The following is a 10,952-nucleotide window of genomic DNA, read 5'->3' on the forward strand; positions in this document are numbered from 1 at the left end:
ATTTAAAAAATATACACTATTATGTATCAAAAAATGTATATTAATATATTTTATGTCTATTATACATTAGTATACAAAAAATATACATTTGCTGGCTATTATTTTGGTGGACGGCTATTTATGTTAATTTCTTTTTATATAACCATCTAGTGTTTTGAATTCTTCTCTACCGCCCAAGGTAGGGGTAAGGTCTGCGTACACTTTACCCTCTCCAGATCCCACTTGTGAGATTACACTGGGTATGTTGTTGTTTTTGTTGTTGTTATCTAGTATTTTGAATTTACTAATCCGATTAATTCAAATTGGCATCACACGTTTAAGGCCCATTAAAGGGGAGAACTCTCTATAAGGAGTTTTTCATTGGGATTTGTATACTTATAGCCCGTCCACCAAAAATAATAGCCGGTAGATGTATAATATACGAATAATATATATAAATTATACATAATTAGTGTATAATTTAAGTATGCTAGCGCATGTAATTGTTTTTTTTTAACCAACCGGCCAAATGTATAATTTGTTCTTTTTCATTTCGCGTTAAAAACCGAAACATCTAATAAAGTGTGAAGAAATCTCATCCATTTCACTGCACTCTTTGGTGCTACATTGCTAAGCAACTCTTTTGAGAGAAAATAAAGGTTGTGATTCTTGTGAGAGATTGCCCAAGTTCTTCCCCGTTGTTTAATACTCTCCCATTTCAGAAAGAATGAAGGAGTTCAGAATGCGCGAGTCAAGTCTTTTCGTGTTCGATCTCAATTCAAACATCAATTCATAAAATTTAGATTCCATGAATGAAGTTTGACCATGGGTTGACCAAAATTGCAAAAAGATCATAAAGGCACTTTCAGAGATATTACTCTACCTGATTTGTGCTTCTTTTTGTTATCTTGTCCAATCTCACGAAGTTCCAGGAAAAGAAAAAGATTTAATGCAAAATAAGTTAGAATGAATTGGGAATCTTTTGAGTCTGGTTGGTTGACCATCTGAACTTTCACTTTGTTGGTGAGAATTGGATTTCCCACCTTCTAATCCCCTTTTCTCTCTTCCAAAAAAAAAAAAAAAAAAAAAGCAGAACGATATACAAATTTATCGTACCGGATCCAACAATGGTTTCATCGATTCGGAAGTACAAACACACACACACAAAAAAAAAAAAAAAAACCTACATATAGATAGAACTAGACATATATTTCAGAATCCAAAACGTTTAAATTTTGGATCTGTCACTGCATACTCGAGCCATACTAAAATCAGTTGTCGGAAGCTTTGGATGCCCCATGATCGACCACCTTGTTCCCATTTTTTCTCTTGTAGAACCAAACACATAGTAAATAATAACCAAAATTCAACACTCCAATCACAGCAAACACCCAATAAAAATTATCTATTCTCCCCTGGTTTATGTCATTAGGCAACCAACTAGTCGCCCTGCGAAAGAGATCAATCAACGCAGTGGCCAAGTAATATGAAATGGCAACGACTAACCATGTTATGGCTGTTGAGACACTCTTTAAGGATGTCGGAAATTCTTGGTAGTACAATGATACTTGTCCCGGAAAATGAAATGCCTCTCCGATCCCAATAATAACTAGTTGTGGCACGAGCCATAAGACAGAAATAGGCACAATATTACTGGAACCTTGATTAAGGTTGTGTGAATTATGTGCTACATGTAGTCTTTTTGACTCGACCAATGCTGCCACTCCTAAGGCAATAAAAGTGAGCACGTGCCCTAGTCCAATTCGTTTGAAGGGTGTGACGGATTGGCCAATAAATTTTTCCCACGTGGGATAGAGAAATCTGTCGAGTATTGGTAGAAAAATTGAGGTGGTGACCAATACAATGACCGGGATTGAACCCGCGGGGATTTGAAAATGTGGTCCTAAGTGTCTGTCCATGACTAAGGCTTGAAGAACAGACAAGCTAATTAGGACTGCAATTGGAGTAGAAAGAAATATGCTGGATGAACACAATGGCAGAGTTGTCATTAGGCTTTTGAAGTCTTCTACTTCACTTGCTGCACAGAGTTTCCATGGTTTAGCGATTGAGCCGTCCTGTTTAACGTCTCCTTCACATTTTAGCGCTGCACGGTTCAAGAATCTGCATCACAAGTGAAGAGATCAATACATATTTTGAATTCCAATTCATAGAGGTGGAAAAATTAACCTATTATTTAGTAAACTGTCTAACATGCCCAAGTTTAAACAGGTTGAGTTGTGACCTTGTTGGTTGAACTGAAATGACACATCAAGATATTAGGTCAAACGGGTCCAAATAATCCCAAACTTACACAATCAAATTTAGAGGTAGTGAATTATGGAAATTTAATTTGGAAGGACTTATTAATCCATTAGGTTTTGGCATTTGTTTTTTTTCGAAAAAGTAACACAAAAAAGGAGAAGAAGGTTATTTCATGTTGGACATATTGGGTTAGGACTCTTTATTTGACTCATCTTGACCAAAATTTGACCCAACCAAACTTTGGACAAATTCGATAATCCATTTACTAGTTTGTTTCTTTTTGACTCGTTCAGGTTTGACCTAAGTCGTCCATTTGCCACCTCGGAAACAATAAACAAGAAAAAAGATAACGTACTAGTGTATGAATTTCAAAATTGATAAAAAGGAACTCACCCAAAGCTTCTTGAAGGGGAAGTTGACATTGTTTGATCAGCATTGACATGTGGTCCATAATACCAATTTTCTTGGGAAATTGTAAGTTTCCTTTTTCGAATGGTTGCTACAATCACACGAGCCAAACTAGTAAAAGGGCTACCTTCAAGCTTAGCACAATGATAAAAGCGACTTCCAGCCAAGAAGACAACTAAACCAATAAAATTAGCAGCCACACATACAAAATACCCAAATTTCCAACTCACATTGTCTTCTATGTACACAATAATTGTGGCTCCAATTACTGTCCCAATGTACATGGTGAAGAAGAACCAATTGAAAAACATGTTTTGGTACTTTGAGTCACGAAATTGGTTTGCTCCAATAGTTGCTATGTTAGTTCTCATGCCACCTAACCCAATAGATGCCAAGGTGATACCTCCATATAATAAGGCAAATTGAACTTTTGTTGGTGCCATGCAAATGTCTGAATCATTTTTGCATATCTGTTGAGGCCTTAGTGTATCAATGGTTGCTGTTAAAGCTAAGAGAATTATGCCCTGTGAGAGTAGTTAAAGTCAGATAATCACATAGAGTTTCATTTTAAGCAAATGATGAATTATTATGGTCCTCAGGATAGACAAAAAAGTTTTATCAGACAATAGAAAAGTCATTTAAGTAAAATTGGTATAATCATTCAACTTTCAATTTATTGCACCAAAATTATAAAATAATTTAATTATATCTATATAAGGTTGTCAAGTAGGGCGGTTTGTGTAACCGGCCCGAAACCAACCCATGACCAGGACTAGATGTACCCCGGGTAGGGAAGGAGGCGGGGGCTCGCTGGCTCGGAAGGTATGGGTTCCAGGGGATGGGCTCACCAGACCGGCCCAACAAGGGACCACTTCCTTCCAGGCTCATCATGGAACCGGCCTAGTACCGACCAAAAACCGCTAAAAGTCAATTTAAATCTGGTTGGTTTTAGCCATGGGCAACGTTCCCCAAATATGGCCCCCCCTAAGAGAATCTTTTTGGGACGGAGGGAGTATTTTTTTTCTTAAACTTCGTGCTTAGCCAAACTATATCACATAAATTGAGACGGAAGGAGTATTTAATTTCAAACCCAACTACTAAAATGAGTTATTCATTTGATAACTAGTTCATCCTATAAACTTCAAACCCTAGTTTCGCTTCTATTTAATAACAAACCAAAAAGATAAAAAGAAAAGGGAACGGTGTTGGAGAAAAAATTACCAGTAGTGAAATGAAAGAAGAAATCCAAACAACAGAGAAACAACCAAAGAAGGAATCAGCAAGAACAGCAGCAAACACAGGAACAAAACTGACAGAGCCGTTCATAACATTAGAAACTTGTGCAGCATCAATGCTATTCATTCCAAATTCCTTTATTAGATACACTGTCAGGTTGGTCATCCAACCTCCTGCTGCTATGTTCAACCCCGCCGTCGTTGCTGCAATTATTGAAAGTTGTAATTGAGTAAATAAAAGTGTACTCTTTTTAATAACGGAATCAGGATTTTATTAAAGGAATTCAACAAAAATAAGGAAATAAACGTGCCAAGAAACCAAGGAGATTCAACATCTTCTATATATACATTAAAAAGTAATTTAACTATATATATAGTGTAATTTTCCGGTGAAGGAGTTCAAACGAACCCCTTGCTCCGCCTATGCTCTTTTCACTTAACAATTTAGCTAGTATTTGGCCATAGATTTTGGATTAAATTTTGAAAATTTATCTTCAATATTTGTTTGGTCATGAAATTTGATCAGATTTAAAAAATTTATCTTCAAAATATTTTCAAGTTTCATAAATCAGGAGAAATTTCACTTCCACAAAACTTTAGATTTTTTCCAAGTAAAATGCACAACTTCAAGTTTCAAAAATCACTACTTCAAAAGTTCAAAAGTTTAAATTTTCAAGTTTCTAGTTTCAACTTCAAGTTTATAGCCAAACAGAAGCTTAGATTTTTAGATGAGATGAACACACAGTTTAATATTAATATGTTAAATCAACAAACCATTGATCATAGAAGTTAGAGAAAGACAATCCTCTGTTTCGTTTTGACTGATTAATAAAAGATGCATCCTCTCCAATGGAGTTGGATGAAATTGAAGAAAAAAAAATCAACAAACCATTAGTACCATTATACTATGTATATTACTTTTCAAATATATACACACACACTCAAGATATACGCACACAATATAGAGAAATTAGAGAAAGAGACCTATAGTAAAAGGGAAAGTGATCCAGCCTCCTCGTTTTCCATGTCCAGCTGAGCTCGTCAATATTTGTGCCTCTCCATCCATAATGTTAGCCTCTAGTCTTAGTATAGATACTGCTGACTTCTAATAAATGCTATGTTTCTATTTATAGAACTTTTAAGAAGGCTTGTAAGGTTAGGAGAAAAAAAAAATGATATTCTCAGTTCCATCTCCAGTATAAAAAGAGTTTATAACGCATAAAGTAGAAGTAGATAAGAGAGAGAATATCTTAACTAACATGATATTCAACATTTTCTTTTGCCCAAAATATTAAGGATTTGTGTTGTAGGTATTTATTCCTTTTCATTCACTTTCTCTTAGACTTCCTGGTCCGCTGTTTATAAATAAAAATAATATAAATACAAAGGTGGAAGAGATTTTGTTTTTTTTCGGTCAACAAGATAATATACTAATAGTACTTAATATGCATCATTACAAAGGCCAGATTTTTGTTATTTTTTAGCTGCAATCCCTCCATTTGTTTTGTCCATGATCAGGGTGTCCCATTTGATTCGATGGAGCTTTTTTTGGGAATCAGTTGTTCCCCAAATGCAAGTTGATAAATTGCATAACCTGTGTTGGTATATTATTTTTAAACATGACTCTGCTAAGGTTGTTCTCCGTGCCATATTTAAGAATTTGGTTTTCCAATCGAATAATTTTTCATGAAAGTTGTCTATCACGAATTGGTAGTCCGTTTTAGTATTTTTTTTTTTTAATTTTTTTATGGAATATTGAGAAATCCAAGTATTTTCAAAAATCATAACCGCTTTTTATTTGAAGATTAATCCTGGATATATCCTTTGCCCTTTTTTTTTTTTTTTTTTTTTTTTTTTTTTTTTTTTTTTTTTTTTTTTTGACTTAGCATGGTTAATAGTATGACCCGAAGTCTCATGACACACTCTCTCTTGTTTTACAAAAAATTTCATCAGCTCTTGTCATGAGAGTGAGGTCATCCGTGAAAAAAGTATGTGATATAGAGGGGCCTTTGTTGGAGATCTTTTTTATAAAAATTAAACAAATTAGGGGCAGGGAAGGAGAAATTAAGAAGGAAATTATAAGGTGGAGAATCGAGCCTTCACCAATAAGGTGAAATTCAGGTAGCTAACCAACAGAGCTACTAAGAGTTACGTTTGTTGGAGATCTTGATAGGCCATTGGAGAAATTTTCTTTTTAATTTATCTTCCACATTCATTATCCCAACAATAGTTACCTTATTTATCTTCCAGTTGACTCGCTTTCTTTCGACGCTTAGAGTGTGTTTGGCTAAGTTTATAAGTTGGTCAAACTGGTTTACAAAGTATTTTTTTGGCTTATTTAGGCGTTTGATAAACACATAAAGTATTGTTTTAGCTCTTTTCACGCTCATTAAGCAGTAAATACAAGTAGTTTACTAAGTTATCTCTATTTAATAAAAGTAATTTGACTTTTCCTCTTAATATTGTGTTTTTCCTTAATATTAAGGGTATAATTGGAAATAATTGTCAACTTTAATTTTATTCCTAAAGCAACAATCATTGCGGGACAATTTCTTAAAGCTAAAGGACAATTAATTACTATGGAACGGGGGCAGTAAGTCAAGTGCTTATTCCACACGGTGTCCGGTACTCACATTAGAGTCCGACTATATTCAGATTCTTACCGGGTAAAGCTCATTTCTGGGGGAAGCACTCCCTACTAAGAATTTTTTCAGATGTAGGACTCGAACCCGAGACCTCTGGTTAAGGAAGGAACAGCCCATCCGCTGCACAACATCCTTGGTGGTAAAAGCCATAAGTTAATCACCCTTAAATTATAACTTTTTTTAAGTTTATAAAAACTTTAGTTTGACCAAGATTTTTATTATTTTATTCTTAATATTTTTTTTAATTCTCAAAAACGTTTTCTAAAACAAAGCTTCTTATTAAGTTCCTTTCCATTTTATACTGTCATTCATTCTTCTCCTTCCAAAGATACTATAGAATTTATAATTTAATTTCTTGCAGAAAAATAATTAACGGTATTTTAATCATTTTATCAAAACAAAATTATTACAGTATCACTGGTTTACCAAACATATCAATTGTTTCTTATCAATTTCAACTTTTTTATCGAAACACATAACTGCTTATTTATAAAATTAATTTCAGCACTTAAAAGTACTTATCAACATACAATGCCCTATCAACTATTTATGATCAGCAAACTCAAATGAGCTTCTAGTTTTCTAATGTTTTAAATTCTTTTATAATTGCTTCTTCATGAGGATTGATCAGTAGTGGTTGAATGATTGCTTCCCTTGGGCTAAAAACCATGAAACAAAATTGATCAAGGGATAAGTATTTAAGGCACTTCATTTACGAATATCTATGTTGTGATCAAATACCTATACCCCAATGGGCATGTTGGATGGTGAGAAAAATATTAGAAGCAAACAAATTCAGGGTCCCCTTCCACAACTAAAAGCATGATCAATCATGTGCATTTGCAGTTCTTAAGAGTTGAGTGGAAACACTTGATGTATAAAATTTAGGCAAGACCAAAGAGCACTCTAGAGAGACTATTGAGATTGGGGGTGGTGGCGTGGGAGGTGGGGGGTGAAGTGTCAATGTTGACCCTCATTTTGTGATGTGTGCAACAGGATTCGAGACTAATGAACACTTAGTTCACTGAATGCATCTTTGCTAGGCAGTTGTGAAAGAGAATTGTGAAAGAGACTAATGGATTGGATACACTGTCCAACTAATGTTACACTAGACAACATCCAAATGTATCAGTGGATAATCAAGAGGCACTACTAAAAAATCATCATTTTCCTACTGAAATTTCGCACTGGAAAATGTTCAGTGGTTATTTTCAGTGAATGTCGGTGGGAAAAACCTAATTAGTAGTGTTTTCACACGGAAAGATTTGAATTGTTTCAATGGGAATCTGTCTTCCACCGTACGTTTTCCCAGTGAGCTAGTTCGGCGGAAATGAGGTGAGAAAGTCATGATTTATCACAAATTTCCCACTGAAGTCAGTGAAAAAAGATAATCTGTTTCTAGTTGTGAGGATTAAAGGAAGATCAAGTCATGCCCAACTACTCAAGCTAATCTTCACAAAAACTGTTCAAGCAATCTGGACAGAAAGAAACACTAGAGTTTATAATAGAAAAAGAGGGAACCAGCAGGTATAGCTAAAGAAATAGCATGTGTCTGCAATGTAAGCGCATCCCTAAGACTTAGGAGTGTTTTACAAAATCTCTATTTTTGGTGTAATAGCCTAGGTTGCATTATTTGGATTGATTGTATGAGAAGCAAAGCTGGGATACTTTGCTCCGAACTTATTTGCTTGGTGATTAATACAATTGTTTAATTAAAAAAAAATGAATATCTATATTGTGTCTACAAGAGAGTGAATGTGTAATGGTAGAAAACATAACTTCAAATAGTTATATAAACTTGCATTATCAATTATTATTGCTGGAGAGCATATCAAACTATGTAAACACGAGGGAATTCTAAACAATACTAGCAATTTTGAAAATAACGTAACTCATATGCAATAGGATATGTAATCATCTAAGTAGGATAAAATATGCAGATCTAACTGTATTCAATTAATAGAGATAAGGGTTGGAGAGACAGCCCCTTTCTCTAGTCAACTAGTTATAATACCAATCATCAATACAGAAATAGATAGATGACTGGAGTTAAAGACAAATATTCTCATATATATATATATATATGAATATTTTAAATTTGTTGGTAGGGTTATTTTAGAGAACTAAACTTTTTCATATTATTGGATTAATTTACAACTTGTTATAATAGACTACTTATCATTTATACAAAAGATTAACAATCAATCTATGGCGTAGGCTGTCTACATCACACCCTTTGGGGTGCAGCCCTTTCTTGGACCCTGTTAACGCAGAATGCTTTATACCTTTTTATTAACAATCAATCTGCAATCTATACTATGTACTATATAAATATGAATCCTCAACACAATATCTTGATCAACTTTTTTGCCCTTTAAAAATTATTTTCATATTAGACAAAATATGTAATTTAATTATTTTTCTGATATTTATAACTTTGATATCAACTAAAATTGTGGTTATTATCTCTCCATATTTGAGTTACGTATTAGGAATTCCTAGTATTTAGTAATTTAAATCGTTTAAAATTTTACCTTATATAAATTGTTTTCTTATTGAACTATGTAACACAATTACCATACCTCTATTTTAATTTTTTTAAAATATCTAGGACTTTGAAATCAACTACAAATCTATATTTTAAATATTTTCTTATTTGAATTATTAGGAGAAAGTTTTAATATTCGTTTTAATATTCAGGACCTTACAATCAATTAAGATTTTTAATTACCCTATATAAATCAGTTCCTTATATGAATAATATTAATGTAATACAATTGAAATTCCTTCCATGTTACTTTTTGTACTTTACAAGTTTACATGGATGAATTAGTGGAAAAACAAGATTCTATTTGAAAGTGTGGCTAATATCAAAATTTACTAATAATTTATGCTTCTAATTAATCAAGAAGCATTATGAGGGGGAATCGAATTAGGTTGAAAAAAAAAAATCCTATGGTCGACGTTGAATAACCTTTTCTTATGTTCTTACGTTTATTTATGCAACAATCGACGCTAAATTTTAAGTTTAACGTTTCATTTTAGGGTTCGAAACTTTTAACAGGTCATATTTACTATTTGAGGCTTGTTTGAGGGGTTCAGATAGGGACCCGAGGAATTCGAGTGGGTTTTGAAACCAAAACCACCTAATGGGCTACACCAATTTTTTTTTTTTCTGGTGCAACAACAGTGCTTCGCGATCGCATGCATAAGGAAAGTGTGTTGTTCATCGCGGTAGCGTGGGCTAGGTCGTGTTCGTGAAAGAGGATTGCTTGACTTCTCTTCGCGGTAACGAGCCTTCCTATCGCGACGGAAAAAAGTCTATCCCTGTGCAAAATAAACTAGATTGTCATTTTTCTATTATATATAAGTGTGGAGGGAGGACTAGTACAACTATGATTGCTTGTACCAAAAGTTTTATAGATTGTACATGCAATGAATGCTTGTACTAAAAACTATATAACTTGTACACTTTAACAAACTACTTTTTTATCCCACGCGGACATATGTCATAGTACTTAATATTTATTCTCTTCTCATGTATACACATATACACTTATTTATTTCCTCCGTGCACTTTTACTTGTTCACTTTTGACTTTTCACGTTCTTTAAGAATTAATAAATCCCACGTAGACATATGTCATAGTAGTGAATATATATTCTCTATAAACATGTGCACTTCAATTTTAATTCTCCAACACATATTTATTTCCTTCGTGCACTTTTACTTATTCACTTTTGACTTTTCACGTTCTTGCTGAATATTTATTTTCTTCTCATGTATACATGTATGCACTTCAATTTTAATTCTCCGACATATATTTATTTTCTCATGCACTTTTACTTGTTCACTTTTGACTTTTCACGTTCTTTAAAAATTAATATATGAAATACTCCCTCCGTCTCATATTACTTGGCCCTATTACTTGACTTTTCGCGTTCTTTACGAATTAATAAATGAAGTACTTTCGTCCCATATTACTTGGCCACATTACTATACTTGACTTTTCACTTTCTTTAAGAATTAATAAATGAAGTACTCCCTTCGTCCCATATTACTTGGCCACATTACTAAAAATATATGTCTATTTTTTCATTCTATATTTTTCTTATTATATGTAAACGCCCAAGGTGGACGAACACAACAACAATAAGTTGTACAAAAAGCAACTGAAATTGCACTCTAAGTAGGGACTAACATGTGTAAATTTCAAAAGTTGAACATTAATTCTACCTCTTGTGTGTTCACTTTTTAAGTCCCTACGGGTCCGCTGTGTCTTAATTGTCCTTTCATTTTCTTCATTTGGCATATACTCACCCTGTCTCAATTTAAGTATCTACGTTTGACTAGACACGACATTTAAGAAATAAAGATAGATTTTCAAATCTTGTGGTTCTAAATTAAAATGTGTATAAGATAA

The 10,952-nt window shown here is 33.5% G+C and overlaps 1 protein-coding gene across 1 annotated transcript; it reads right to left on the reverse strand.

Annotated features, from left to right (window-relative positions):
• Window positions 1-1,079: 1,079 nt before the first annotated feature.
• Window positions 1,080-5,171, reverse strand: LOC132600812 (protein NRT1/ PTR FAMILY 2.7-like). The gene is made up of 4 exons (XM_060314213.1): window positions 4,869-5,171; window positions 3,871-4,088; window positions 2,635-3,173; window positions 1,080-2,100 (listed from the first exon to the last, which is right to left on the reverse strand). Exons 1-4 carry the CDS (start codon window positions 4,948-4,950, stop codon window positions 1,251-1,253), a joined length of 1,689 nt encoding a protein of 562 aa, XP_060170196.1. The 5' UTR covers window positions 4,951-5,171; the 3' UTR covers window positions 1,080-1,250.
• Window positions 5,172-10,952: the final 5,781 nt, after the last annotated feature.

Source organism: Lycium barbarum, chromosome 6 (assembly GCF_019175385.1).
Source record: "Lycium barbarum isolate Lr01 chromosome 6, ASM1917538v2, whole genome shotgun sequence".
Lineage (NCBI taxonomy): Eukaryota > Viridiplantae > Streptophyta > Magnoliopsida > Solanales > Solanaceae > Lycium > Lycium barbarum.

Excerpts from the sequence above, each read along its gene's own strand:
- LOC132600812 (XM_060314213.1), bottom strand. The coding sequence starts at position 4,950 with ATGGATGGAGAGGCACAAATATTGACGAGCTCAGCTGGACATGGAAAA. Across the intron at positions 3,174-3,870 it reads CTTCTTTCATTTCACTACTG|GGCATAATTCTCTTAGCTTT; the intron begins GTAATTTTTTCT and ends CTACTCTCACAG. Across the intron at positions 2,101-2,634 it reads TCCCCTTCAAGAAGCTTTGG|ATTCTTGAACCGTGCAGCGC; the intron begins GTGAGTTCCTTT and ends CTTGTGATGCAG.